This window comes from Talpa occidentalis, unplaced genomic scaffold, assembly GCF_014898055.3.
Source record: "Talpa occidentalis isolate TD23 unplaced genomic scaffold, MPIMG_talOcc4v2.1 talOcc4.12, whole genome shotgun sequence".
NCBI lineage: Eukaryota > Metazoa > Chordata > Mammalia > Eulipotyphla > Talpidae > Talpa > Talpa occidentalis.
This window is the reverse complement of record NW_023601212.1, coordinates 89,308,756-89,336,367: the sequence shown is the minus strand read 5'-3', so window position 1 is coordinate 89,336,367 and position 27,612 is coordinate 89,308,756. Positions and strand designations below refer to the sequence as shown.

The window sequence follows — 27,612 nt, the reverse complement described above, 5'->3', positions numbered from 1 at the left end:
CTGGCACATAGTAGGAACTCTGGAGTTGATCATTACATTTGTTATCAGTGTCCCTCGTGCAGTGCCTATGAGAGGTAGAACAGTGTCAAGTTCTACAGATACTGTCCCTTAAAATAATGTCCATGTGTGTCCATGGGGCTGGGGAGGGGTCTTGCACGTCCTGGGCAGTATCATCATGTTTATTGAGCCATTTGGAAAAAGACCAAAGCGCAATCTGGAAGGGAAGAAGTGGTTCTTCCTTCAGCGAGCTGGGAACTTGGAGGCGCGACACACAGCTCTCTGGTGTTTTGCAGAGCGATCTGTGAGGTCTTAGAGCATGGACCCCTCTCTCCTCACTTGGCCAGAGGAGAGATGTAGATGCCCCCAACCCACCAGCACTGAACTCAGCCCCCAACCCACCAGCAGTGACATTTCAGGTTCATTCTTTAGTTGTAAATCAGTGGTCTGGTCCCCAGACCAGCAGTATCATTGTCACCTGAGGGCAGCAAAACCCTGGGGGTGGGTCCCCCTAAATGAATCTGATGCTCACTCCAGGCTGAGAATCATTGCTTGGAGGTCAGCTTTACAATCTCAAGCAGGGAGGCGAGGCAGGGGAAAGATGTCTTTAAGAGGAAGACTATCTCTCTTGAGTCAGGGTGAGAGGTGGTAGCTGCCAGAAACAGGTCCCAGACTCAGATGTGTACCTGCAGAGGCAGCCAGGTAGTGAGCTGAGGGATGAGGGAGCTTGGAGACAGGCTGTCTGGGGAGCTGGCAGGCCATTAGCAGCCCAGCTGGTCTTTGTCTCTAGCTGAACGGTTAGCGCATCCTGCTGATCATTACTGATGACTGTGATCTTTTCATATTATTCATGCTAAGAACATGCTTTACTGGGCACCTCCTATGAACCAGACCAGAACTAGCCAGGTTTGCCCTGCAGGGATGCAGGCTCTGCATTGCTCCATCATCAGGATTTTTTTCATTTTTTTTTTTATATCCCAGCAACAAATCTTTAAAAAGTTAAACACAGTTCAAGTTAAATAAAACTCACCTGTAAGCCACAGGGGACCCATGAACGGTCTACTCTGTAATCTCTGGGGCAATGATTAACTCAGGTTCATAATTTAACTAGTCCCATTAGTACTGGTTATTTACAACCAGAGTCCTTGCTGACTGGTTTAATATTTTGAAAACACCTGCTAACAGTAATGAATATAAAAGGTCCATTATTGATGGTGCTCCAGAAAAGGTAGCTGTTGTCATCATGGATAATATAAAAAAGACTGGTCATTAGTAATGATAACAGGATCCTCCAGCAGTTCCGCTTTTGATATGGTTTCCAGCCAGCCAGTGTCTTGAATTTCTTTGGGTGGATTTGAAAATGACTTTCAAAGTATGGCGATGGGCCGGGTCTGTGTACGTCAAGATATTCTGCCCCAGCTCTGAGGGGAGGCAGGCGCTGCTTTGATCTCCCTAGACTGAATTAGAAGTAATAATAACGGATCCGCCACCCACTCACTCATCTCATTCAACCTGCGCAGATGCCTGTCACGTGGGTGATGCCGGCCCATGAGCACCCCCCTCCACCAGGGACTTCACGTTTCCTCTTCCCCACACCTCCCGAAAGGTTCGGGGTGTGTGTGCAGAGTCCCTGTGCCGTGTGGCATAGGAGAGGGCCTGCGTGTGCCTGCCAGCTCCTGATTCATGCTATTAAGTAGAGCTTAGCTTGAGAAAACACAGAGCAATAGCAGAGGATTGTAGCCAAACATCAGTGAATGGTACTATTATGGGAGGGTCATTAAAATAATTTTAAATGGGTTTTTTAGGTTTTTCTCAGTGCCATCTCTTAATTGTAGCAAGGAGCTGTTCCCGGTATTGTTCCAGTTGCTGGGGTCCACCAGCTCTGCTGTATGTTTCAGGGTGTAGTCACTTCCCTTTCCAATGTGCACTTGATTAAGTCATTGCTTTTCCATGAAGCCCCGGGATGACTGTCTGCTGCCCCGAGGATATTGGTGTTGCCACTTAGCCTACTTGGCTTCGGGGGTCTCCCAAGATCCAGCCTCTGCTCCTCCCAGCTTCAGTGCCTGACTCCAAGAACCAGTGTTCCTGAGCCCTTCCTGCTCTGTCCATGCAGAGCCTTTGCCTGGGGCACCCAAAGCCCTGCCCCTGGCCCCTACCTGCCCCTCCTGCTGCCTTGCTCCTTCCCCTGTCAGGTCAGAAGGTCACCTCCTCAGGAGGTGCTTGTTGATTCCTGAGTAGGATCATCAGTGTCCCTGTCAATAAACTCATCTCACTGAGTTGTAATTCTTCTGTCTTCCACTAGATGAAGAGATGGTGACTACCTTTTCAGTGTCAAGTTCCTGCTTGGAATAGGGTTTAGCATACAACAGGTGCTTAATAACTTTGACTGAATGAACGAATGATGGGCTGTATGTAGCATAGGCTGCTGCGGTGCCTTGGGCTGAGGACTGTAGGGCTGCTTGTGGGATGTATCTGCGAGCACAGGGTGTTTTTCTCGTGTGCAGCAGGGTGTCTCAAATAAATTGGTTGTTGTGTAAGTTACTACCCTATTTATAAAGGGCTGTAATTTGGGTGCTGAATTGTAGCTGTCATGGCACCATGTGCCAGTGCAATCCCAGAGGAGGAGCCGCGCTGTAGTGTGTGACGCCCTGACCTGGGGTGGAGCAGGCTGGGCCCAGCATCTGCCCTGGCCTGCCCCCGCCTTCAAGGCGAGGGGGGGAGGAGGAGGAGGGAAGTTGGGGGCTGTGATGAGGCCCAGCAGAGCTTCTTTAGCTTTGGCTCTTGCATTGCCCCTGGATATCTGGCTGAGATGTGCATTTTGACTTGGGTCTGGAGCAGGGTGTAAGGGCAGGACTGGGCACAGTGCAGGTTTTCTGATCCCATGCAGACTGGGTAAAGGAAGAGTCAGAGTCCTCAGTAGTTTTGCAGGTTTTTTATTGGGGTTCACCAGGCATATGGCAGGCAGGGGTGCTGGCTGGGGGACTGGGAGGCTGGCAGGCCTCCCAGCCCCCAGCAAGTCTTCACTCTATCTGGGCTCTCTGGAGTTCGTTCTGCTGCTTCTCGGCTTCTCTTTTGGCTTCGGCTACTGCTGCTACTGGTGCTGCTGGCGTCCCCCGTGACGCCGCCCTTAAAAGCACAGTCTTAGCTCAGCTGAATCCCATCTACCTATGCCCACACCCTATTCCAGGTGCCCGCCATCAGGCATGCATTCAGGACAAGGATCCATCATCTATCCTGATGGCGGGAGGGCAGAAAAGCCTGATATTTTCTTTACCCTACAGTCCACCCCCTCAGGGTTTTCTGCCATACAGTCTTTACATATATATACAATTTTCTAAGCAAACAAACAATGCAGCCATGGCCCACAAAAGCAAATACATCAAATATAACAAAATACAATATAACAAAATACAACAGAACACAAATAAGTCCAGGCAGGGCACCAACCTAGAGCAAAAGACAATTATTGGTACCAGCAGATGAGCCACCCAATCTGCTGCCGAAGGCACTGCTCATACGAGGGAGGGGAATCACTCACAGCATCTACTATATCACACCAGGAGCCGTCAGGCTTCCTGGCCTTCTCTGGCTGTAGTCTCGGCTACAAGGCACACACAGCATCCACCCCCAGGATGCACTAGCTCTGGGATTGGCAATTTTATTCTGTTGGGGGTAATCGCCAACCCTCAGGGTTTCTGTCTGCAGTCGCTCCAACACAGGGCCATAGGATGCTGCTGGCCACTGGGTGCCCTTGGGGTAGAATGTGGTTCCTGGGGTGCTGGTTCTGGGCTGTGTGCCAGAGGACAGACTGTGGAGCTGGGCGGGGCTGGAGGGATGGACAGGTGTTCATGAGGTTAGGTGCTCTACAGGTGCTGACACATAGTAATCAAAATAATGAAAATCTCATGGAACTTGTGTTCTAGAGGGAGCGGACAGATAAACATGGAGAGCTTTCATTATGTCAGAAGAAAGTGGGTGGCATGGAGGGGCGGGGCTGGGCCAGCCAGGTCAGGAAGAGGTGTGTTTTAGTTAAATGGGGTGGTTGGAAAGCCTCACTGAGAAGGCAACATTTCAGTAATGGGAAGGAGGCGGGGGAGGGGGCAAGTCACGTGGGCGTGGGGGGGAGTGGTTTAGGTGGTAGTATCAGGAGCAAAGGCCCTGAGGTAGAGCTTGCCTGGCAGTTGAAGGGGATGGGCAATGAGGACAGTAAAAGAAGAAGCAACCAGAGAGGCTGTAAGGGACATGGGCTACTCAGGCTCTTTTTCGCCGCTAACTGCTACAGATGCCACCTGTGGCCTTGCTCTCCTCCCAGGTTGGTTACCTGCACGTCACAACGTGTTATTGCAAAAAGCGCTTGGGAGTGTGAGCACAGGGCACGCCTGAACGCCCAGGCCAAGAGGCGTGAGCTGGGGGCACACATGCCTTTGATTCTGGACACTTGGGCTGAGAAGCCAGCGAGCACGGGGTGTGCACGACATATAAATGAGGGCACCTCGGCCAAGGAGTGAGGGAGAAAAGGGGCTCCTCAGCTTTGGCATTCACGGCGTCATTCTGAGGCCTGGGGCTCAGTTGCTGCCTCCTTGCCTACTGGTCCGTCCCCTGATTCAGCATTAAGGGCCGGTAAAGTCTACCGAGGACTCCGAAATTCTCTTTCTGTCTGCCTGAGTAAACAGTGGTTCAGGATGGTTGCACAGCAGAGGCCATGGAGGGGCAGACAGGACAGACCACTGTGAGATTTTGGGGTGTTTTTTCCAAGAAAGAGAGGGGCAGTCACTAGAGGGTTAGTGACAGAAAAATAGCATGATTTAGCTTTCAGAGGGTTGCTCTGATGGCTAAAGGTGCAAGGATGAAATCAGTTAGAGGCTCTGGCAATCATCCAGGCTGGAGGAGGTGGGCACTGAGCCCGACAGAGCTGCTTAAAAGCCTGCGAGTTGTGTTTGTCCAGGTGTCCCCAGGCCCTGGATGTGCAGGTTCTCAGCCACATCCCCATCAGGCTTGAAGGAATGAATGATATAGAGTCCCTTCAGACTGCCTGCATAATTGCCCTCTGAATGTAACATGTGAAAAGCAGGAAGAACTAACAAAATAGGTTGTCTTGTAAGCTTCTGGAGTTCTGAGTGCTGGTTGGCAGACAGAGGGCAGGCGTGGGTATGCTGCGGGATGGACTTCCTCCTGCCGGGTAGATCATGTGGCTGTCTGTGATGGGGGTTGACTGCTCAGTTTGTGCTTTAGAGGAGATGTGTCAAGACTGTACCATGGATGAGTGTGTTTTCTTGCAGAATGTATGGTTTGTGATGCTGTGATACAAGCTATGCTAGTGTCGCATGTTTAAACCAGAATTTGATGGCTTTTGTATATGATCGCAAATCACCTTAGTAAAGTCCCGCAGTGTCCATTATCTGTAGTGCAGGGCTTGCTCTGAAAACTACGTAGGCACACGAGCTTGGGCTGAGATTCCAGCCACCCCAGGAGGCAGCCCTTGGTCAGTGTGCCCAGACAGCAATGGGCATAGATGCAGCCATGGGAGAGCAAGAGAGAAGTGATGGGACACAGACACCCCCTTCTCTGCCATCCATGGAGTCGTAAACACCGTTGTGTGCGCAGCCAAGAGCCGCCACTTTCAAACACGCTCTGTTCTGAAATGGGAGGAATCTGATGTCAGCTCACCCTGGGCGGAGGCTGAGCAGCACAGCTAGATGAGATGGGCATTAGGAGGGGCCCTTCCCTTCGGCCTGACCTCTGGGACAGCCATCCGCACGACCTAGACGTGGTCAGCCTGCGCTCTCCATCCTTCCTGCCGTCCAGCTGTGGCCAGGCCTCAAGAGCTCCTGCCCCCGCCTGCCACCTGTATGCCAGCCCCAGGGCAGTCACTTCTGTTCCTGCTGCCTGTTCTCGTCTTCATGTAAAGCCTGTAGAATGTTGAGACATCTGCGCAGCAGGGAAGCTTTGGGATCTTGCAGATGAGAAAAGCACAGCCCCTTGTCCCATTCTACTTAATTCTGGCCTTTCATTTAATAACGTTTCCAAAATACTGCCTGCGTTCTCTCCTCACATACCATTGCCTGCACCCTCTGGGAGTCTAAGGGCTGAACTGCTTCAGAAACGAAAGCATGCTCCCAGGACTTGGTTTCTCGGTAATTCAGAATCCGAAAGCATTGTTTATGTGCTGAGGTCAACGGCTTCAAGTCCTGCCTTAATGAGCTGTGAGTCTGCTCGTGTCACATTCTCCTCCAAACCCAGTTGCCCTTTATATGGCGTATGAGTAAGTGTCTCTGTGTGTGTGTCTGAATGTGTGTTTGATGTGCTGACATTTCCTGCATTGAAGCCACAAAGCGTAACCTTTGTGTGTTTGCTATTAAAACTCCAAATTCAAGGCTTAAGAAAAGGACCTAACTTCCCTTAACATGATTTATTTAAGAATAGAACCCAGTTCCCCCAACGTACCAGGCGCTCAAGAGAACAAACACCTTTTAGAAAAATTGGGACTTGAGGTCGAATCAAATTTGTACCATGCAAATGTATTGAGGGAAATATTGAGTTCTCTGAGCCAGGCCCTGTCTTAAGTGCCTTCCAGGGATTACCTCATTTAATTAACACAATAACCCTATGAGGTAGGTGTCATTGTTGCGAGATGGCAGAGGAGGGCACAGGGCATGGACAGGTTAGGACATTTGCTCACTGTCCAGCAGCTCAGACGTGGTGGTGCCAGGACCCGTCCTAGACCCCGCACTGCCTGACCTCTCTGGAAAAATGATGGAGAACAGAGGAGCCCCTTTGGCATCTATGATTGTGCTTTTAAGAGAGGCACAGTGCCCCATCCAGTGATATCTTACATAATCAGGGGGAAAAAAAAGCCCTAAGTAGTCTTACAATTCAAGTGATTTAAATTTATTTTAAAATATTGCAACAAACAAGTAGCATATTCACACCTTTCACAATTCACTGGCGGGATTTGAGAAGATGCAAATCTCACTTGTTCCTTAAGGCTTTGATTTCTAGGCTGACAAAGCAGCAGATGTTGAATAACCTCTGGAAGCGGGACATGGTGGCATCAGAAATGGGGTGTCCAAGGCCTGCTGTAGACCGTGCCCCCCTTGGCACTGACTGTTCATTTGTTTATCCAGTGCAGCGTAGACCGCGCTCTTAATCAAAATATTAGGCCACCCTCATGGGCTGACTCAAAAGAGCCCCAAGAGTTGTTGAGGACACATAGCCTGGAGTCTCTTTCTCTCCCTTTCTATCCATCTACCCTCCCATGCAGAACCAATCTAAACTGCACATCAAGCCAGGCTCCCTTTAGATCGTCTGCATTGGCAGGTTCCTGGGCCAACTGAAGTTCCTAAATCACTTGCCAGGTGTCTGACTTTGAGCTGCCCCCTGGCAGAGAAGCCAACACTTTGAATTAAAATGGTGAAGGGAAGGTGACGTGCTGGGAGAGAACGTGGGGCCTCCGGACTGTGTCTGGCAATAACCGCGGAAATACAATAGAAGAATTGAAAGATACCTTAGAAGTGGAATTCGACTCTGCTGTTCCACATATGAACAGAGGCCCACAGACTTGCCTCAGTGACTTACCCAGGGAATATACTAGAAACAGGACAAGAAAACCAAAAAACTCCATTTTAAGGCATGTAGAATTTTATTAATAGCTCTATTATAACAGTAACAATAAAATGGGCCAGATGTATACTATTAAATTGTTTGATTTTACTAGAGATCAGAACACTTGATTTTACTGACTCATTTCATCCTCATGACAACCCCATAAAATAAATGCTTTTATTCTGTTCCCATACTAGTAAGAAAACAGGCTGAGAGAGGTTAAGAAACTTACCTGTGGTGACACAGCACATAAGTCCGAGTGCCAATTGAAGTTAAAGTCCTATTTCTTCACTTCTAAAGCCTGTGTTCGTCACCTCTGTTCTTCTCTGATCTCCCAAATTCAGCTGCATCGATGTGGGTCTGTTCTTGGTCCAGTTTTTATGTTTCTGGGGGGCGTCACTGTTGGGTGCATGTTGGTGAAGTCCATCTTCTTGAATTCTGCTGTCAACCGTGCCAGACTGTAATCATATCACGATGCCCTGGAAAGCTATTGCCGAGAGGGTAGGAGAACAGGAGAAGATCAGTAATGAACCCAGGGAGACTGGGTCAAGCAGGAAGAACTGAGAGCCACTTGAATCACCAACTTTGCTATTAAGAAACTGAATAAAGGGACCTCCCTGGTGGCACAAGGGGTCAAGACACAACCTATGAAGCTATCTGCAGCCTCTGCAGCAGTTCGATCCCCGGCTGGCCAGGGAGCAGCCCACATGGCGCAGCAGACCTCTCCTGACTCGCCCGCTGCTCCCCTCAGCAGTGTATTTCAGTCAGTCTGCCTGTTCTGTTCCCCACTCTGTCTCTGGTGAATCCTCTCACCCACCACACTTCTGGCCTGTCCCCCAGCTCTTGTATGCATAAATGAATAAATCTTAAAAAAGAAAAGAAAAGAAAAGAAAAGAAACTGAATAAAGATGGGCCAGTAGCTTAACCCTCCCCCCTCCAAACGCAGGCTCTAATTTTCCCAGTCAATCCCTCTCTAAGTCTCCTGCCTAAGTCCCCAAACCTCTTTTCTGAAGGTCCCCCATACTAAAGTGCTAGTCCCCTTGATCTCAGCCCGTAGCCCTATCTCCTAAGTCACGGGGAAAATTGAAGTCCATGGGTGGCCATGGGTGCTGCCTACAGCTTCCTGCACCCTCCCTACACCTACACCCTCATCTTCCCCTCCCGCCGTCCCTAATAATCCTTGAGCCTTTTTCCCTCCCCACCCCCTCAGCCTCAGAACCCTCACTTTGCTTATTAATGCCTGCTAGTGTTTGTGTTTTACTTTGTCAGAACATCTGCTATTAAATGTCTGATATGCGTCTTTGTCTTTCTGTCTTGCTCTCCCTCCATTTGCCATAAAGGGCAGCGTTTCATCTTTCCCTAAGGCTGAGTGACATTCCATAGAGCGGGCAGTTCAGGGTCCCTGGCCCAGTCCTCTGTCGATGGGCAGGCGGTCTCCTTGGGCACCTTCCCTCTGTGTGTCAGCACACAGGGGTCCCTCAGATGTAAGACTTACCCTCCACTCCTGCCCCGAACCCCCCACCTCCCATCTTCTACCCACATCTCTGTCTCCTCCGTGCCTGCAGCTTCTCTGTTCATCAAAGCTCTGATCGTGGCAAATAGGAACCTGATTCAAACTGACTTTTTAACAGCAAGGACAAAAGTGCCAAGTATTCAGCTGTGGCTGGGTCCAGGCTCTGAAATGTCAAAAGGAATCCATCTCTCTAGATCCCTAGGGATGGCTCTCCTCACTGTTGACTTCATTCTCAGAAGCTTTTCTTGTGCACATCATTACTTACATGCTGTGACCTTTGTAGCTTCTGCTAAAAAACAAAAAAACTTCCTTTTCCTAAAACTCCCAGCTCAATCTTACTGGAAGATGTTGGTCCATGTGCCCATGGTCAGGGACTGGGTCTGCTCCTACGTCAACCAGACATTTTGAGAAAAAGGGAGAAGCGCATCCTTCAAGAAAAATAGAGTCACTGGTGCTAGGAAAAGACTGGAAATACCAGAGGTTTTTGCAACACATTCCCCTCGACACCAAAACATGCTAAGTCTTTCTCATCTGCTAAGTTTCTTCCCTCAAACCTGACCCCTACTTCCCAGCCCTGGGGCTACTGCCCTGTCTTCCCATACAAACACTTTTCAAAGAGCTGCCAGTTCTCGCTGTCTCCGCTCTTCCATCTATTCTTTCTTCAGTTCGGTGTGATCTGGCTTCCGCACCCACTGTTCTATTGAAATCTCTCTTGTTGAGTCATTATGGCCCCTGGATGGCTGCTTCTCACAGGCTTCTGTCTTTCTTGCCCTCACCATATGATTTAGTTTTTTGATCTTTCCTCCTTTGAGAAAAATCTGAAAAAGCGAAATATTCAGCCAGCATCAAAAGCTATGAAATGAAATTAAGTTTCTTCTGTCCCCCTTTATCCCCTACTAGTCTCCTTGGTTCGCTTTCCCAGAGCCACCGCTGCCACCAGGTTCTTGTGTGACTCTAGAGAGGCTGTGTTCAGACCTGGAGCTGCGTCACACATGGATGTTAGCGCGCTGTGTTCCACATCCGGCCTTACTGTCATCCCTACCTTCTTGGAGATTTTTTTATGAGCACATCTAAATCTATTTCATTGTGTGAGCATATCTGGGGTTAAATTCAGAGTGCCTTCCTCCTTCTGAAGGCCCCCTGCTCCCTTGTTTTTATGGGACACCCCTCTTCCTCACACCTCTACGCCCCGTTGAAGTCCCGATGCCAGGAAGCCTTTTGGTGACAGTAGAACTTGGAGGCCAAGACATGTCCTCGACCCAGAGAGGCAAAGAGAAAGGTTTATTTCTTGTTTATCTACAAGTGCAGTTTGCAGTTTCTGTAAAACAACCCGTAAATGCTCCCCAAGTAGGGCATGAAAAACAACTCCAAGGTGGGCCTCCCCTGGTGGTGCAGCGGTTGAGCGCTGGGCTGTGAGGCTGCCCGCAGCCTCTGCAGCACCAGTTCGTTCCCCGGCCACCGGTGAGGGTCCCACAAAAAACAAACAAACAAACAAAAAACTCCGAGGTGGTGTGTGAATCTGCTCGCAGTGCCTTTCCAAGGGAGGGAGGCTCGGGCGGGAGCGGGTGAATCCCTTTGACTTCTGGGAGCTCTTCTCACTTGCTCTAACTCAACCCTTACCTCAGTTTTCTCTGGTGGGAAAGATTTTGTTTTGTGCTTTCAGTGGCTGTAATTGTGACGGTCCCATCCCAGGGGGCTGGGATGTGATGGGGCTTGCAGGACCCTCCATAGTCAGCGCGTGGCCACCCCATCAGACTAGCTCACTGGACAGGCCTGGGTCAGTCGGCACGCAATGGCAGTGCCAGCCACCAGGTAGCTGGTGATCAAATATTTTATATGCATTTTACAAAGTCCGCCTCACCACACACTCCGTGATAGGTCCATCTGATGAAACAGAAAAGTTGACATAGGGAACCTGACTAACTTGCCTAGAGGTTGTATCGCCTGGCTTGATGGTACCCAGGTTGGTACCCAGGTATGCCATGCTGCCAGGTACAACGTGTAAGGCAGAGAGATGTACATGCTGTGATCTCTGGGATTCAACAGACCAGACCTTGACCTCCTTCTCCTCCTCCACTCTGTAAGATCCTGACCAAGTTGTTAACTTTCTAAATTATCTATTAGGTGAGACTATCCGTTTTCCTGCCTATCTCGCAGACCTGTAAGAATCAAAGCTATGAAATCATAGGCAAATTAAGAGGCTAATTGCTATTTAGGGGCTAGGGTATTTGAAGCCAGCAACGTGGGTTTGGGGTGAATGGTGAAAGAATAGGTAAGAAAAAGATGATCATTTCTTGACATGGGAAAATGTTGAGAATGGATTTCCTGGGACTTTAAAACTGGGCTAAAGAATAAAGTGATAATTCTACATTTGTTTAAAGAGTAAAAAACTTCACCTGCCTTCAGGGACACAGACTAAAGTGTTAAACATCAGGGTGGAAGAATTACAGAGAAGTTTGTTTATTTTTCTTGATGCTTTTGAACAGCTTGTTGTTCCTGCAGTTAAGGGTAGACAACGAGACACTCTTATGTGAATCTTGTTCTTGTGACTGGATCGGTTGTCAGATCTGGGATCAAGTCATAATTAGATCCACAAGCTTCCTAAACCCATCTTCCCCTTGTATAGCAGAGACTTTGTAGAACTGTCGGGTGATTGAGAGAGATCGTTATTGTAAAGCACTTAAACAGTGTCTGCTAATGATAAGCACTTTATTTGCGCTATTATTCATCCACTTGACAATAGTAAGTGCCTACTATGTGCCAAACCCTGTACTAAGTCCTGGAAGTGCAGTGGTGGGCAAAACAGATGTGACTTCTGCTCTCATGTAGCTCACAGTCTAGATGGGAATAGAGATAATAAAACGATAAACCGAGAAATGAACATGCAATTATAGATTGGGATATTGGGATATTTTATTTCCTAGGAAAGAAATGAACAGGATGCTCCAGAGAATAACAGGAGGGGAGAAGGGGGAATCTACTTTATTTGGAGGTGATCCGGAACAGCTTCTCTGAGGAGGTGGCATTTAAACTGAGATCTGGGGGAAAACAAAACGTCGCATGTTATTTTTAAATGAAAATTCAAAAAAAAAAAAATGAAACTTTCTATCAAGCACCAAAGACCCCCCCCCTCTCTCCAGCTTTCTCCTGAAGGGACACCGAGATCAAATGTCCCTGATTGTAAGGGACCTCCAGGGGTGACGGAAAAGGGACTGTCATCATCCTTCTTTTCTGTACCAAAGGCCAGACGATGCCGAATATTGTCTGACTCTGCTTGGGAGAGAAATCTTGGTCCACAAATGACTTTTTAAAATGATCAAATGTGTCTGCAGCTCTGTGCTTAGCTGGCTGCTGCTCATTGAGTGGGTCCCTCCTGCATTCTCCTGCTGGGGGGAGCGGGAAGGCATAAAAGAACCCTGCATTTTATTAGATTTACATGTTAAAAAAAAAAAAAAAGACTCTTGTCTTCTGACCCAGGCTATAGGACTAGTATCTTTTCACTGCGACCTTCTAGCCCTGGTTCCTGCAGATGCCCTGGTGTCTTGATGGAGCCAGAGCTCTCCTGTCTGTGCCCTGTGCCTCCTTTTAGTTACCAAGCTGTGTCACAAGATGTCACATATCTGTCTGCAGGGGCTGGGGCTTCTCCTCTTCTCCAGCATCTCACCCCTTCCCTGCTGTCTCTTCACCTTCAACTCTTCCCTGGACTCTTTCCTTCCCCTTGCAAAGAAGCAATGTCTCTCCCAGTCCCACTCAGCTTAGATGTCACCTCTTCCAGAACGTCTCCATGGCTTTTCTCAGCTTCCGCTCCTCCGTCCTCAGTGGCAGCACTTGTCACGTACCAGGACAGAAACCCTCTTAGGTGTCGTTGTGCTTCCAGCGTCCAGCCACCATGACACCTCAATACTGGCCTGGCTTCTCATCCCCTCTGTCCCGGAACCACATGCTCAGGAGACCTTAGAGCTTTTAACTAAGATGAGGCACATTAAACAGGATCAGGCCGCCTGTAATAATTTGGTTAAATAGTCCCATTGTCTTTATTTCTTTCCCCCTCTTTAATCCATGTCAGTAGCTCCCTTATTCAAAATAGTTTTGAATTTTTTCTCTTATTAAAAAAGATAATAATACCTGATACCCAAATTTTCAAAAACACACCAAGTATAAGAGACAAAGGAGAAAATTAAACAATCTAACTCGCCCAACCTTTAGAAGCGTATATAATAGGCATACAGATGTTGCATATATATTTGTGTATCTAGTTCATAGAATGGGAACATATTGTACACACTGTTGGTAATTATATATAATTATGTCATTTAGTGTTCTGCTACATCTTCTTTTAATTTTTGAAAGTGCTTTGCATGGTAATCACCAAATAGATGTATTATTATTTATTTCACTGTTTTCCCTGCTGGTCGAGGGTTGATACTAATATTTTCCCCCTCTAACAACTCTTTGATAAACATCTTGAATCTTCATGGGCTAGACCCAGGAGTGCAGGGGTGGAGGACGGGCTGGGAAAAGATGTCCTGGGTGGAGGAAGTGACACCTGTCTGGGGGAAGAAAGGATGCGTAGGAGAAGGCCAGGTGAAGGCGGGAGGGGTTCCCCGTGGAGCAGACCACCTGGGCAAAGGCTTGGAGGTGAAATGCAGGAGTGTTGTAGGAACGGGAAGGAGTTCAGTACAACTGCAAGGGGTGTTGGGAAGGTGGGCGGTGAGGGGGCTGCTGATCACATGGTGAAGGCCAAGTTCTAAATAGCCTGTAAGACCTACCAAGGCGTGTGGGCTCTGGGCAGTGGGGAGCCATGGCTGAGAGGAACGGGGAAGTGACATATCCCGGTTGGTGTCTTTGAACGATCCCTGTAGCTTTTGCATCTGAGCCAACACCACATTCGACAGCTAGACTCTGAGCTGTTATTAACACAATGAAACCGAAATTCAGAAGAGAATGAGGAGGAAAAGAGCTCACAGATAAGCTTTTCAAACTGTGTGGCTTCTTAAATTCAGGACACAATCGAACAAGTCAAAATTCTTTCTCCCCTCCCCGGCTCTGAAGAAATGCCTTGGGATTTAAATTAGCTAGTTGATTTGGGCCCCGATCCTGTTCTGGGGGCCCGGGTAGTATCTCCGTATGATGAGGGGGGGTTGAGTTTTCTTTTAGTAGCTAAGTGAGGCTGAAGAATCTTCCCTGGTCGGCCAGGCAAGCAGGTGTGGCCGCTGGATCTGCAGTCAGGTCCCAGCCACCAGCCCCATCTGCAAGGACACGGAGGCGCCGGGCTGATGGGGACGCTGGCTCTCCAGGGCTGACATCTCCATTTAGGGAGCGCTCCCGAAGCTAATGGGCAGTGACAGCTCCATTTGAAAAACACCGAGACACTTAGGGAGGCTGTGATCTGCCAGCCCCCTAAGCTGCTGATTAGCAGGGAAATCATGCTCCTGCTGTATGGTGCCCCTTGGTTAACCCCTCTTCTAGCCTCTCCTCTCTGCTATCTCACTTAAAGATTTCATTGTTCTCCTGCAGGGGAGGGAGTATTGGGAGAGCAGGCTGTGGAGCTGCCAGAGGCTGTTTCTCTGTCTCCCATCACAGCCTCCGGGGAGGCCCTGGCAAGGCAGCAGCCTTCTGGTGTGGATGCGAAATGGATGGTTTTTAAAGAGAAATGGCCCCTGGAGATGCTGTCACTAACTTGCTTCCTATGTTATCTGGTCTGGGTCCAAACACCCGGGTCAAAGAGAAACACCCACAGGTGCCTGATTTCATGCCATCTTACCCAGCAGTCTAGCACCCCCATCTCTCGATTTCCCGGCTCCATCCCCTCTGCCCTCCCCCTTTCTCATGTCCTACCCACCATCTCTGTCCTGTGGATATTGGCAGCTGTCTTGGACCCTCCTCGGAGGGCTCTGTCATCAGTCCATCTTCTGCTCCAGGTCCCGTCACCCCATCCCAGGGACTCCCCATTTTTGACATTTCTACTGGAATCTCAAAATTATAAAGGAGACCAAGTGCTTGATTTCCACCCCCCAACTGTCCAGGCAAAAAACTTTGACCCCAAAAGTCCCCCACTCATGAGGGAGCTCAGGTCAAAAGTCTTGGGGTCACCAAGAAGTGCTCTTTTCTTTTACACCCCATCTCTTATCTATCAGCAAAATTTGTCAACTCTGTGTTCAAAATATACCCCCAATCCAAATGCACCTTCCGTCTCCCACTCTGTGATCCTCCTCCAGCCACCATCACCTTTTGCTTGGATTATTGCGGCGGCCTCCTAACTGGCCTCCCGGTTTCCATCAGTGTCTCCCACCCATCGGTCTGTTTTGTACACAGCAGCAGTGATCCTGCTCAGGCATAGTCAGAGCATGTCAGTCAGTGCTCAGAATTCTTAAGCAGCTTCTCATGCAGCTGAGATGAAAGTCCTCTCTCTTTACATGATCAGTAAGGTGCGTGATCGGGCACCTGTCTCCCTCGATCACCTTTTCCCCTCGGTAACTCTGCTCCGGCCACACTGGCCTTCTTGCTGTTTGGGGACCCCATCAAGCAAGCTTCTGCCTCAGGGCCTTTGCACTTGCAGTTCATGCTGCCTAGAAGGCCTTTCCTCCCTCCATACAATTGGCTCTCTCCCTCACTTTGCTGATGGCTTACTCGGAGGTTGTTTCCCAGAACCTTACCAAGAAAGGCATCCCCTCCCTTGTATCCTTGACCTGGCTTTATCTTTCTTAATGCATTTATCTCCATTGAGCATTGAAATATATCATTACATTTAGAGTTACACTTTTGTGTATTTGCTTGTTGTCTCTCTTCCCAGTGGAATGTAAGCTCCATGAGACATGGGTTTTATGTCATTAACTACTCACACAGGACCTGGCACGTAGTAGCTACTCAATAAATACTTCTTGAATGAGAGAATGATTAAGCAATGAAAGAATGTGGACAGTCATCCTGACCACAGAGCACTGTCTGAGGGTCCATCCTTCTGGGGGTATGCACCCCCACTGACTAGCTGGGCATCTGTTAGACCCCAAGTTGTGATTGTATGACAGGAGGTGAGGCTTTCTTATATTCTGAGACCTGAAGTCAATTTATCAAAATAGCCAAAGCCATTTAGCCTGTAATAACAATATATTGAAGTCTTTTAACAATGCAAGGCAGTTTCCTCAATACTTCAAATTTAAACATCGTGAAAATAGCATTATAGGAACCATATGCTGGCTGGAGGGATCTGTAGTGGCAAAGGAGGATCAAATGATGCCTACAGCTCAGAAGTGTTGAGCATTTTACTCTGTGCCAGGCACTGGACCAGACACATGCAGTGTCCTAATTTATCCTCATGACAACCCCGTAGGAATGAGAATCATCCCCCATTCACAAAAGAGGAAACTGGGGCCTTAGCGGTTTCCCGAGAGCTGCAGAGCTAGTGGGCAGCCACGCTGGGACTCCAGCCCACGTCTGCCAGCTCCAGCCCCACGGGCTTCATCTACCCGAGTAGGAGAACTCCATCCCCAGTGTGCGTGAGACTGAAATCCTTCCAAGGGAAATACCTCTGCTTCCTTTGGCCATAGGCTGGGGAGAGGCGCTTGCATTCCTTGCCTTTCTCAGCTTTTCTGCCCTCTTCCAGCAACTCAAGCTCAACGACTGTCTTACATTTTCTCATTAGTCTCCTCCTAATTGCCAAGTGCAATGGCCCATTTTCAGCGACTTTCCTGCTTCACCTCTTGCAGCCAGCTCAGCTCTAGCAATGCCCTCCCCCTTGGGTTCCTTCAACCCCCAGCCTGCGGTTGCTGCTGTCTCCTTGTCCCCAGCCCCTCTAGACAGTTTAGGGGCTGTTTTCTCCCTGGCAAATGGGAATCAAGTATCTATCTCCCAAGCTTGTTATGGGCATGAAGAGGATACTGGATGTGCAACAATTAGCAAACACCAGCTGCCTCCAGAGCGTTCAGTATTTTCATTGCTATCATTCTTGCCTTTCTCCACCCTCCATACACTGGCCTTTAAATTTCTTTTTCAACTTCTTCTTGTCCAAAATGGAAAGAGTCATCTTTGTGATTTCTCCGGCTTTGTCTCAGTGATTGACATACATATAACCACACTCTCTGCCACTCAAACCAGAGACCTCATCATCGCCAACCTTGCCTTCTCCTCCCTCCTCACCCCTGCCCCACTCTGTTATTCAATCACTCACCAGCTCGCCCACAGTTCTTGAAAATGGAGCCAGGAGCTTGAGCTCTGATGTCAAGACCTGGCTTCCGCTGCAGTTCTGCTGTCATTAGCTCTGTGACCTTGAGCGAATTGCATAGTCTCCCTGGCCTTGGTTGCCTCATCTCTCCCTAGGGATGATAATAAAACCCACTGGATGGGGTCATTGGGAGGATTAAATAAGATAAAGCCAGTAAAAGACATTCCAGGGTGCCTGGCATATAGCAAGCGCATAATGAATGTTCACTGTCGTAATTGTTATTTTTACTACTTCCACTGCTACTATATTATTAGGTTGTAGTTACCTCCTGTAGACAGTGTTGGAGGCACTGGGAGCTTTGGGGCAAGTGGGTTTTGCTGGTGAAGAACAAAGAACCATGAAGGCCAGATTTAGTGATGTGTCCCTTATTAGGTGGGAACGAGTCGCGTGCATGTGTGTGCACTCACGCACAGGAGGACACGTGTACATATGCACACACGTGTTATAAACTCTGCCTCCGGCCAGGGCCTTTTCTTTAGAAACACCACAGGATGAGTGAGGGATGGTGATGCTTTTCTCTCTCCGGCCTGATGGCCTCACCCAGCACTGGTTTCATGTTTCATCACGCGCCCCTCTTTCCCATCTGGAGAGAGATTTCCTGGCACCTTGTAATTTAAGGGTCTGTGACTCTCTGGCTGTGGTTCTGGGCTCCGGCTGCCCAGGTATCGCAGACACCAAACTCGGGTCTTGGGATCGCTCTCCGTTGATGGGTTTGTGCATTTCTGTATTCCACTGAGCTGGAGAACATCAGTGGTTCCTGATGGAGAGCCAGAGGACAGACTTGGAGGGATCGCCTGCTAGATTGTGGTCTCCCCATCCAGGTGATGTATCAACCAGCCATTACTTTGCACCTTGACATGGAAACACTCAGGTTCTGGAACCCCACCTCTTCCGACAGAGGAGCCTGGTGGTCTCCGCGGGGTGGGGCGGGGTGAGGGAACATGCACATGCCACCAGCCCCACCATCTCATGCCTTTGCCATGTAGCTCCCGACTGCCCAGAGGTCGCCAGGGGCAGCTCACAAGCTACAGGAACCGGAAGTCGGGAACCCAAGGTCATGTGCCAAAGGTCATGAGAATTTTGCATTTTATGTTGCTCTCATTTCTGATCATTGAAACAGCCTCGCAGAGGTAGTGGCAAGGAAGGGATTGGAGGAAACCACACCCAGTTTTGTTTGGTTCTGTTCTGTTTTGTTTTGGTTCTGGTTTTGTTTTATTTTGTTTTCCACCCACCACAAGTTCTTTTCTTCCCCTCTCATAGTGTGGGCGAAATGCTGAAAACTTCGACCGATTTTTCACCCGCCATCCACCAGTCCTAACACCTCCTGACCAGGAAGTCATCAGGAATATTGACCAATCAGAATTCGAAGGATTTTCCTTTGTTAACTCTGAATTTTTAAAACCTGAAGTCAAGAGCTAAGTAGCTGTGTAGATCTCCGTTCTTCATTTTTGTCATTCAAGCTCAACGGCTATTGTGGTGACTTTTTGTTTTCATTGCAAAGTTGCATTCATGTTTTCTTTGCTGATGAGACTAGAGTGACCGTGTTTCAGAACCCAAATGTCCTCAGGTAGTTTGGTGCATCTCTATGAGATGGGACTACACACATGGCTTGTCAAAAATGTGGCTGTGTCATGAACACATGATCAGAGTCCTCTCACAATTTCTTGGCCCCAGCATGTCAGCTCAGTAGATCAGCGGGAACAGAAAATGCCTGCTTTCTTTCCCTTTCCCCCCTGCACTGCCATTTTTACACATTTTCTCACTCCCACCAGCCACTGTAGATTCTTCCTACCAAATGAGTAGATAGCCAGATGCTACAGCGTTCCTCCACTCCCTGACCCAGAGCTTGGCTTGCGCCCAAGTATGTGGTTGCTTTGACTTACAGGGAATTCCCCTGTTGTGCCCGGTTTGGAGGTACCACGAGACTTGAAAAGAACATACTAAAAATAAGATTTTATTTTTTTCCAAAAAAACTCAAAGTTAAGAAGATTATCTAAGCCCTTTCTAAATTCCAAGAGTGAGCTTTTAACCAGCTTCCATCTAAATGCTCTTCAAAGGGTCGAAAGGCAACCAGCTTGGGTGCTCTCAATGCTGTAAATTTCAGAGACAACTGCTCCCTGGTCACCTTCATCCCCAAACTATGTGCAAAGGGCATTTGGCACACACAGTCACTCTAGGGAGGTCCAAAAGGACCATGGTTTTACATTAACATTTCAAATTTAATTTGCTTTGGGGTTTTATTTCTGTTGTTCAAATGCCAAAAAAAAAGGAAAAGAAAAGAAAAAAAAAACCATGTTGTTACACATGCTTTGAAATATGTGTCCATATGTTATTAACCATGGTGACCTTTGATTTGCCAAGAAGAGATGGCGCCTGCCGCCCCACGCCCATGTAGTTGGGCAGGGTCTAGGTTTGTTGCTGGCTTTGGGAAGCTGTTTAAGTGCTCGGAGAAAGACACCATTTCTTGGAACATACACGGTTGTATTCCTCATTGTGATGTTGTTTTGCAAGATGTTTGTGGAAATGTTTATTTGTATCTGGATATCTGTTATATGCCATTTTTCTTCTAGCACCAAGAGACAATAAAAAAAAAAAAGAAGAAGAAATGCTATTTCAAGGAAAACGGCTCTCTTTGAAAAATGTGGACCCAAACTACAAAGTGGGGCCTCCCGAGGCTTCAGGACAAAAAGGAACTAAACACAGAGCTTAATATTGGCCTCTGGCTCAGCAGTCAGCGAGGCTCTCGTGGTGGTCTGTCCTGGGTGGGGTGAGCTGGGGAGGCCTGAGTCACCTCAGACCTCGATGCCACATTCCCACCACGGTCCAGGCTAAGGGTCAAGGCTAGGGGTCAACTGGGGCTCTTGAATTCCTTGTCAACATTGCTACTCCTCCCAGCTTGCACTAAATACTCTTCCAAGTGGGCAGTTTTCTGAGGCCCTGGAAGCCCAAGAAAGCCTCTTGGTGGGAGGAACCCTCTTTGCTTAGTCTGAGCAGAGGAGCATGCAGGTGTCTCCCCTCCTGCCTGCTGCCTCCTGCTCTTCTTGTGAAGCCCTAGAGAATTCTTATCACAAGTGGAGTGATTTCAGGAAGCTCCAGGCTTCCAAGAGACCATCAAGGGGACTTTAAAAAAGTGACAATTGTCCTTGAAGTAAGATTGCTCATCTTTAAGAAAACCACAATTTGGATTTCTGCCTTGCAGAGGCCCCTGCCATTCTTCCCTTTCTGCTCCCTCACTTCTCCTTGTTTCCGGCTTTGGGACCACCGCTGCCACCATTGTGGCAGCAGTCTGGACCTGAGAGGTGGCAAAGCTGATGTCCTAGCGGACAGTCCTAGGAGGCTAGATAGGGAGGGAAGCAGGGCGAAACCCCTCACCTCGTTGGGGAAACTGGCCTATGGCAAAGGGAAGTGACTTGCCCAAGGTCAGCCAATGTGGGTGCCAGCCCTCAGTCCTTGGCTCCCAGTGGTTGCCACCTCTGAGCCAGGTCCACCCACAGGCGGGTTACTTGAGGCATTTCCTCTGGCTATTGGGTCACCAGGCCTTTCCTTAAATGTGCTTTCAGGAACATAAAACCATGGAGAAACACTGGGCCCTTGACGGATGATTTTAGACAACTTTAGAGAACAATGTACGATAAATAAATACAAGATAGATAGATAGATAGATAGATAGATAGATAGATAGATAGATAGATAGATAGGTGATATACTGTATATATCCACTGCACTCTACATTTTCCAAATTGCTGCCATTATTTTTCAAAAATTTAATAGTTTGCAGAAATAGGTACTCAAGCCAAAGTATTCCCCCCACACACACTTTGCTGAGGGCTGGTCAGGGAAGCCTTGTGTGGAAGTAAGGGATCAGGAGTAAGAGTTCCTGCAGTTTCCTTTTCTATTGTCATTTCAAGTGCAGAGGAAACTGGGAAACAGAGCTTTTGATGTGTATAACCTGTGGAGGATACTTAGCAAATTTATCCAGGAAGAAGGAATTTTCATTTATTTTTGAGATCATCCATGTGTTTCATCCTCCACTCATTCATCCAACCAGCATTGAGCTGTATTGAGCACCTACTCTATACCAGGCCCTATGCTGGGTGCCAGAAGCCTAGTGGACAACCATAGATATGCAACCCAGTCATGAAACAGCCATGCAACAAGGACTTAAAAGCACAATGTGACCCAGAAATAACTAGCTTTGGAATTAGTCTGGGAAGGTTTCTTTGGAGTTCTTTTTTCTCTCTGTAGACAACAGTTTGAGGCTGAAGGAGAAGGAGCAGCTGAGCCCTCTTGATCTGGATTTCTGAGACAATTGTATAGATTGATGGGTGGGGAGGGAGAGCAGCAGGATAGACGGTAGCTGGATCGGCCTCCTTCTGGAAGGCCAAGGGCAGTGCCCATGTTTGAACAGGCCACAGTCACCAAGATTTGCATAGCGACAGATGCCTACACAGAGAGAGGTTTCGAGTTCACAGAGAGAGGTTACAGCTTGGTTCTGAGTCCTAACTCTCACTTCTTGTGGTCTATCACTTGGAAATCTACAGGGATGACCCTTTCTGACCCCCAGGGAGACACTGCTCTTCTAGCACACTGCTCCCCCTACCCTCCACTCCCACCTCACACAGTCTGCCTTTTCTCCTCTGTTGAGAAAAGTTGAACTTTCCAAATGAACTTAAAGGAGAAGTTTTTTTAAAAAGAAACTGAAGAAGAAACTCCAAAGCAACCTACCCACACTCCATGTTACCCATGGTCTACCAGCAATCCCTCCTTTCATGCTCAGCCTCCTCACTAACTTTCTCCTCTCCGATGAAAACATAAGGTCGTGGCCGTAATGACCTTGGAGAATCAATAGGAGGCCGGTGGGATAAATACCCCCCTTTGGATGAGTGCTAGCAGTCTCACGTGACTTCAGATGCTGTTGACCCAAGAAAAAGCAATTGTGCCAACAGAGCCCAGTCTCTCCCAACTTCTAAGATAAAGTTCAGGGCTGTTGCTGGGGGGTCCCACTGCAGGACCAGCGTCATGATCACAAGCCCTATTTGGGCTCTGACTATTTTAAGCATGACTAGCCCCTCACCAGCACAACAAATGGGGGAGGGCTTACAAAGTTGGAGCTGGTGGGAAAGGGGTCTCAGCTAGATACCCAGGGGCAGAGAGGGCTACAGGGGGTCGATGATACTAAGGGCGACCTACGAGGAAGCAGCAGCCCACCTTCTAGGCCAGACAGACCCAGGACCGACACACAGCCCTGGCACTCTCAAACCTATCACAGTTCATCCACACTGAGAATCAAAATGGGCAGTGGCTGCTGTTCTCATGAGAGGCCCTTAGGATCTGTGGCAACAAATCCCATTGTTCTGCTACAGAGTGAGGTCTCTGGCTTGGGGGCAGCTGTAAGTTGGAAAAGTGAAGCAGCTTATCTGTAGTCAGGTCTTCACTTACTGATTCATTCATTCAGCAAGTAATTGTGGACTCCCTGCTGAGTGCTCACCGCTATTCTTAGCACTGAAAATACAGTAGTGAAGAAATAGCCAACGACCCTGTTCTCCTGGAGAGAGCTGGTTGATAAAATGATAGCAGCAAGCGCAAAGAAGGCAATTAAAAGGATGCTGAAGTATGGCTCGTGGGGCCAGGAGAGGCTGCACAGGCCATGTTCGTGGGGGCGGGGTGGCATTTGTGCTGCTCTGGACTTGGGAAGTCACACCTTCAGTGCCTGGGGTGGCATGGGACAGACTGACAGGGAGCAGGACCAGGCAAAGCAGAATGGGTGGGACGTGGCCGCTGGCCTGCCATCCAGAAAACAGTTCCCTCAGTGTCTGCTGCCCAACCCCCCACTCTGGCCACCCTGAAGTACATTCCTGAGGTCCCCTCACTCCTGCACTCCCTGCACACCTCGTGAGTAAGTGGGGAACTCCATGGGGACATTTTGCCCATCTCAGGGGAGCAGCCAAAAAGAAGGAATTCTTGTATGGTTTTTTTTTTGTTTTGTTTTTTTGGTTGGTTTGTGTTTTACACTCAGGAATGAACTCAGCAATGAAAACTCCTTATTGGTCCTTGTCCATTAGGGGCTGATCCCAATGCATGGAAGGCTTGGCATGACTCGAGTGAGTCCCCAATCCTCACTGACCCTCCCCTCTTTATAATCTGACACTGCCTTGGCTTCAGCCAGGCCACCTGCCTGGGGCCAGTGAGACCTACGGGTTCTCCTTGTTTGTCCTGTGATAAACCAGCCATGAGACTGTCCCTTTAGTCAGAGGGACTGAGATGAGGCACTAGATCAGATAATAACCCTAATCCCCCTGCAACCTTGGGCTAGTCACGTTACCTTCTTGTGCCTCAGTTTCCTCATATGTCAAACCATGGGGCTGGGGGTAAAGACTCCAGCCCTGCCAACCCCCCAGGTGGCTGATGGGGCTGATGAGACCCCTGGAGAGGTGAATGCAAAGATGTGAGATCTTTTCATTTGCCCCCACTGTGACAGTCCCTGGTAAAACTTGCCCTGGACTATAGTTAGTAAACTGGGGTTAATGCTCTTTCCCCAGAAAAGAAATGCCAAACTAACTAGGAGAATAGCATTTTTGTCTTGTTTGGTTTAAAGCTGCCCTTGCAGACCTTCCTTTAAGCTTTAAGTTTCTTTTTAGTCTGTTGACCAGATACATGCTATAAGCATCTTGGAGAGAACCTTTGGCAGATGAAGACCCCAATTCCAGTCTGTGGGTGGCTTTCTGTGCATCCCTTTATAGCCTGGTTTGTACCTGGACATGTGGGGTGGACAGTGGTCAGTCAGCTCCTGTTTAAGCAGTGAAGTGATTTCTCCACCCCACACTCTGTCTTTCTGTAACTGAGTGGCTGTGCTGCTGCCCTCCCTTTTAAAGAAAAGGGCCTCCTAGCTGCTAGGGGTTGCCATTGGGGAGTTTTCTCTGGGACTCTCTACCCAATGACTAATTCCATGACATGGTACATGGTAAGAAGTAGTTCCCTAGTCAATCCATCTCAGAGCCAAAGAAAACAGAACACACACACACACACACACACACACACATCATGTTATGGAAATCCTCAGACATTCAATGTCTCATTTCCCTTCTGAGAACATTTCCACCAGCTTTTCTTTCCTGAAGGAGACATAACAATGTGAAGTGAGAGCTAGGTGAGAGGTTGTGCGATGCTGCTGCTAAAACCACTCAGCACAGGGCTCTTTCTGACCCACCCACGGGACGTCCTCCACTGCCCAGTAACTGGCATGTCTCGGTCATATTTCCTTCTTATGCTGTGTTAATGTGTTTGCTTTCCATTTGGCAGAGAGACAAGCGAGACACCTCCAACTTCGACAAAGAGTTCACCAGACAGCCTGTGGAACTCACACCTACTGATAAACTCTTCATCATGAACTTGGACCAAAATGAATTTGCTGGCTTCTCCTATACTAACCCAGAGTTTGTCATTAATGTGTAGGTGAATGCAAACTGCATTGTTGCGCCCGGAGTGCAAGACTTCGGGCGAGTGTATGTATCAATTCTAGTCTTCCGGGATTCATGGTGCATATGCTGGCATTCCACATGTGGGGAGCTTGTCCTTGAGGGCTTTCCTTTGTATGTGTAGCTTGCTAGTTTGTTTTCTACATTTGAAACTGTTTAGTTTAGAGTAAGCGCTTTATCCAATTATAGAGGTACAATTTTCCAGACTTCCAGAAACTCATCAAATGAACAGACGATGTCAAAACTACTGTGTCTGATACCAAAATGCTTCAGTATTTGTAATTTTTAAAGTCAGAAGCTGATGTTCCTGGTAAAAGTTTTTACAGTTATCTACAATATCTTCTTTGAATGCTAAGCATGACTGATATTTTTAAAAATTGTGAGTAAGCTTTGCAGTTACTGTGAACTGTTGTCTCTTGGAGGAAATTTTTTGTTTAAGAATTGATATGATTAAACTAAGTTAATATATGCAAACTCTTTCGTTGATATGTTTGCTTTTAAATAGTCTGGGGTAAAGATGACAGACTGGAAAGCCATAGGCCAAGGTAGCCAGTAGATGAAATTAGTTTCACATGCACAAAATTTTACTTAATTAAAATCATTGTCAACATTACAACATGGGATATTTAATGTAAATTTCTGGACTTCAGGATTCATTTGGAAAAAAAATCAGGAGACTGGCAACACTCAGTCTACATCCCACGTGGAAATAAATCAACAGAACTGAGAAATGGTTGTCTCCTTTGAAAGCAATCTGTGCTCTCATTTTGCCACAGTCACCACCACCCCTATTGTACTACACTCTCCATCCACTTTTCTGGCTGCTGTAGTCATTTGCAGTTGAGACTTTTACCATTTACAAATGACATTTTCCTGACCTCCTTATTTTCCTATGCTCATAATCAGGGTGTCTACTCAGCCTTCCAGTCAAAATGACTCATGTCTATTAAATCCCCAACCACAAAGTACTTACCAAAAATTTTATTTCTATCATGACAAAAGTCAGCAAGGAGTCTGGTGTCATTACAGAGACACCATTTTTCTCTAGTCTATGAAGATATCACAATTTGCAAAACTACTTCTTACCTTTCACTATTTTTCTTCTAGTTTATCATCTGCCAGAAATAAAAAAAAAAGAAAGGTGTTTGCCTTTCTCTCAACAGCTATACCTGTCTAAGGAGGCCAGAAGAGGAAGGGAAATCACTTTAAAAACCTGTTGGCATGATAAGGAGCACCGCTCACTATGAGATCAGAGTGGCACATTACTGAATCACTGGGTGTCAGCCTGGTACCTTCTTTTCTGAATGAAATCATGCTTCTATTTCCATTTTGAAAGATGTAGTAATCCCATCTATAGCACATGCCTTTGTAACTGCTGAGACCATTTGGTAGCAGAAAAGAGCAAACCCGTCACCCAAGTACATTATGACTCCACAGAGTTTATTCATCTCCTTCCTCCTTGGAAGGTGCCCAGATACAATGAGCCCATTGATCTTGGTGCACTCTTTGTAGAATTTTAGAAACTCTGCCAGTTTAAATTGGGTAAAGTCAATTTAAACTTGAAGAAATTCTATTCTGTGCCTAACATTTAGAAAACAAAAATATGTGAGTTTCTATAGCTATTCAATGACATGTTCCATTTAAGATGATAGCATAGAAGATATGGCTGTTGTTACTGCAGCTTTCTCTCCATTTCATGCCAGCCACTTATGTTTTCGTCCTCTTTTGGATATAAACCCAATTCATAGATATTGAGTACCTCCTCCGAACCAGGCAGTTCTGGGTGCTGGGGATATAGAGACCACAGATAGTCCTGAACTTTCCACTCATGGGGGCCAGATGACTGCAGAAGTCCTGGTGTTTCATCTTCTTAGGAGTATGTCCAGTTAGAAGGCTGGGGACCCCTTTTCTACTTCTGCAGTTTACTCTGACTGGCTCAGTCTGATCACATGTACATTTCTGAACCAAGCTCTGTGTCTGGGGTGAAAAGGAGAGGTGGGTGAGGTGCTTTGATTGGCCAGACCTAAGTTGTTTTAGTTATGTATTGCTGTGTAACAAATGACTTTAAAACCTTGTAACACCAACAGAGTCTGTGGGCAGGAATGTAGATGAGGCTTGGCTAGTGTAATACCTCTCATGAGGTTGCAGTCAAGCTGTTGGTCAGGGTTGTTACCTCTGAAGACACAAGTGAAGGTGGGAGAAGGGTGTTGGGTTAAGGGATGAGACTCTCGTCCAAGTTTACTCACATGATTGTTGGAAACCTCAGTTCTTTGCCAGATAAGTAACTCCCTAGGGCTGTCTTTAGACATGGTAGTTAGCTTCCCCCAAGGCAAATGGATCAAGTAAACTTCCTAATCTGGAAGTCATCTAACCTCAGAAGGAACCCAGTCTCAAAAGTGTCCTCCCACCATATTGCTGTTTTCTGTTCTTTCCAAGCAAGTCAATAAATCCAGCCCACACTCAAGGGGAGGGGAGTATAAAAGGCGAGAATTCTGAGAGGCACGGCCCTCTGGGTGCCAAGTTAGAGATTGTCTACCCTATGTATCATGAACTACCTCTCTGGAGCAAAGGGTAGCTCCAGATGAACTGAGACTTGAAAAACGACAGCTCTTTGAACAAAAACTGGAAAATTTTCCTTGGAACAAGGAGGAAATATACTTAGGAAGAAACCACAGTGGTGCAATCTCTGGGATGGAAATTTTGGGCTACCCTAAAGATTCCATAAGGTTATTGATGTGTGAGAGACAGGCCGATTCTGTGAAGTAATTAAAGAAGTGACTCCCTTAACCTTGCACTTGGACCCC

At 47.7% G+C, this 27,612-nt stretch overlaps 1 protein-coding gene across 3 annotated transcripts in view; it reads left to right on the top strand.

Moving 5' to 3' along the window:
• The window catches only part of PRKCB (protein kinase C beta), a 283,543-nt gene extending 258,268 nt beyond the window's left edge, over nt 1-25,275 (top strand). For 2 of the 3 annotated variants that reach the window (XM_054693795.1, XM_037507406.2), the window contains one exon: nt 18,594-19,591. In XM_054693795.1, the coding sequence (XP_054549770.1) occupies nt 18,594-18,752 (159 nt within the window). In that variant the 3' untranslated portion in view covers nt 18,753-19,591. Of the gene's footprint in view, nt 1-18,593; nt 19,592-24,632 lie in introns of those variants that run through there. The other variant, XM_054693796.1, reaches the window with a different exon arrangement.
• The last annotated feature ends 2,337 nt before the right edge of the window (nt 25,276-27,612 follow it).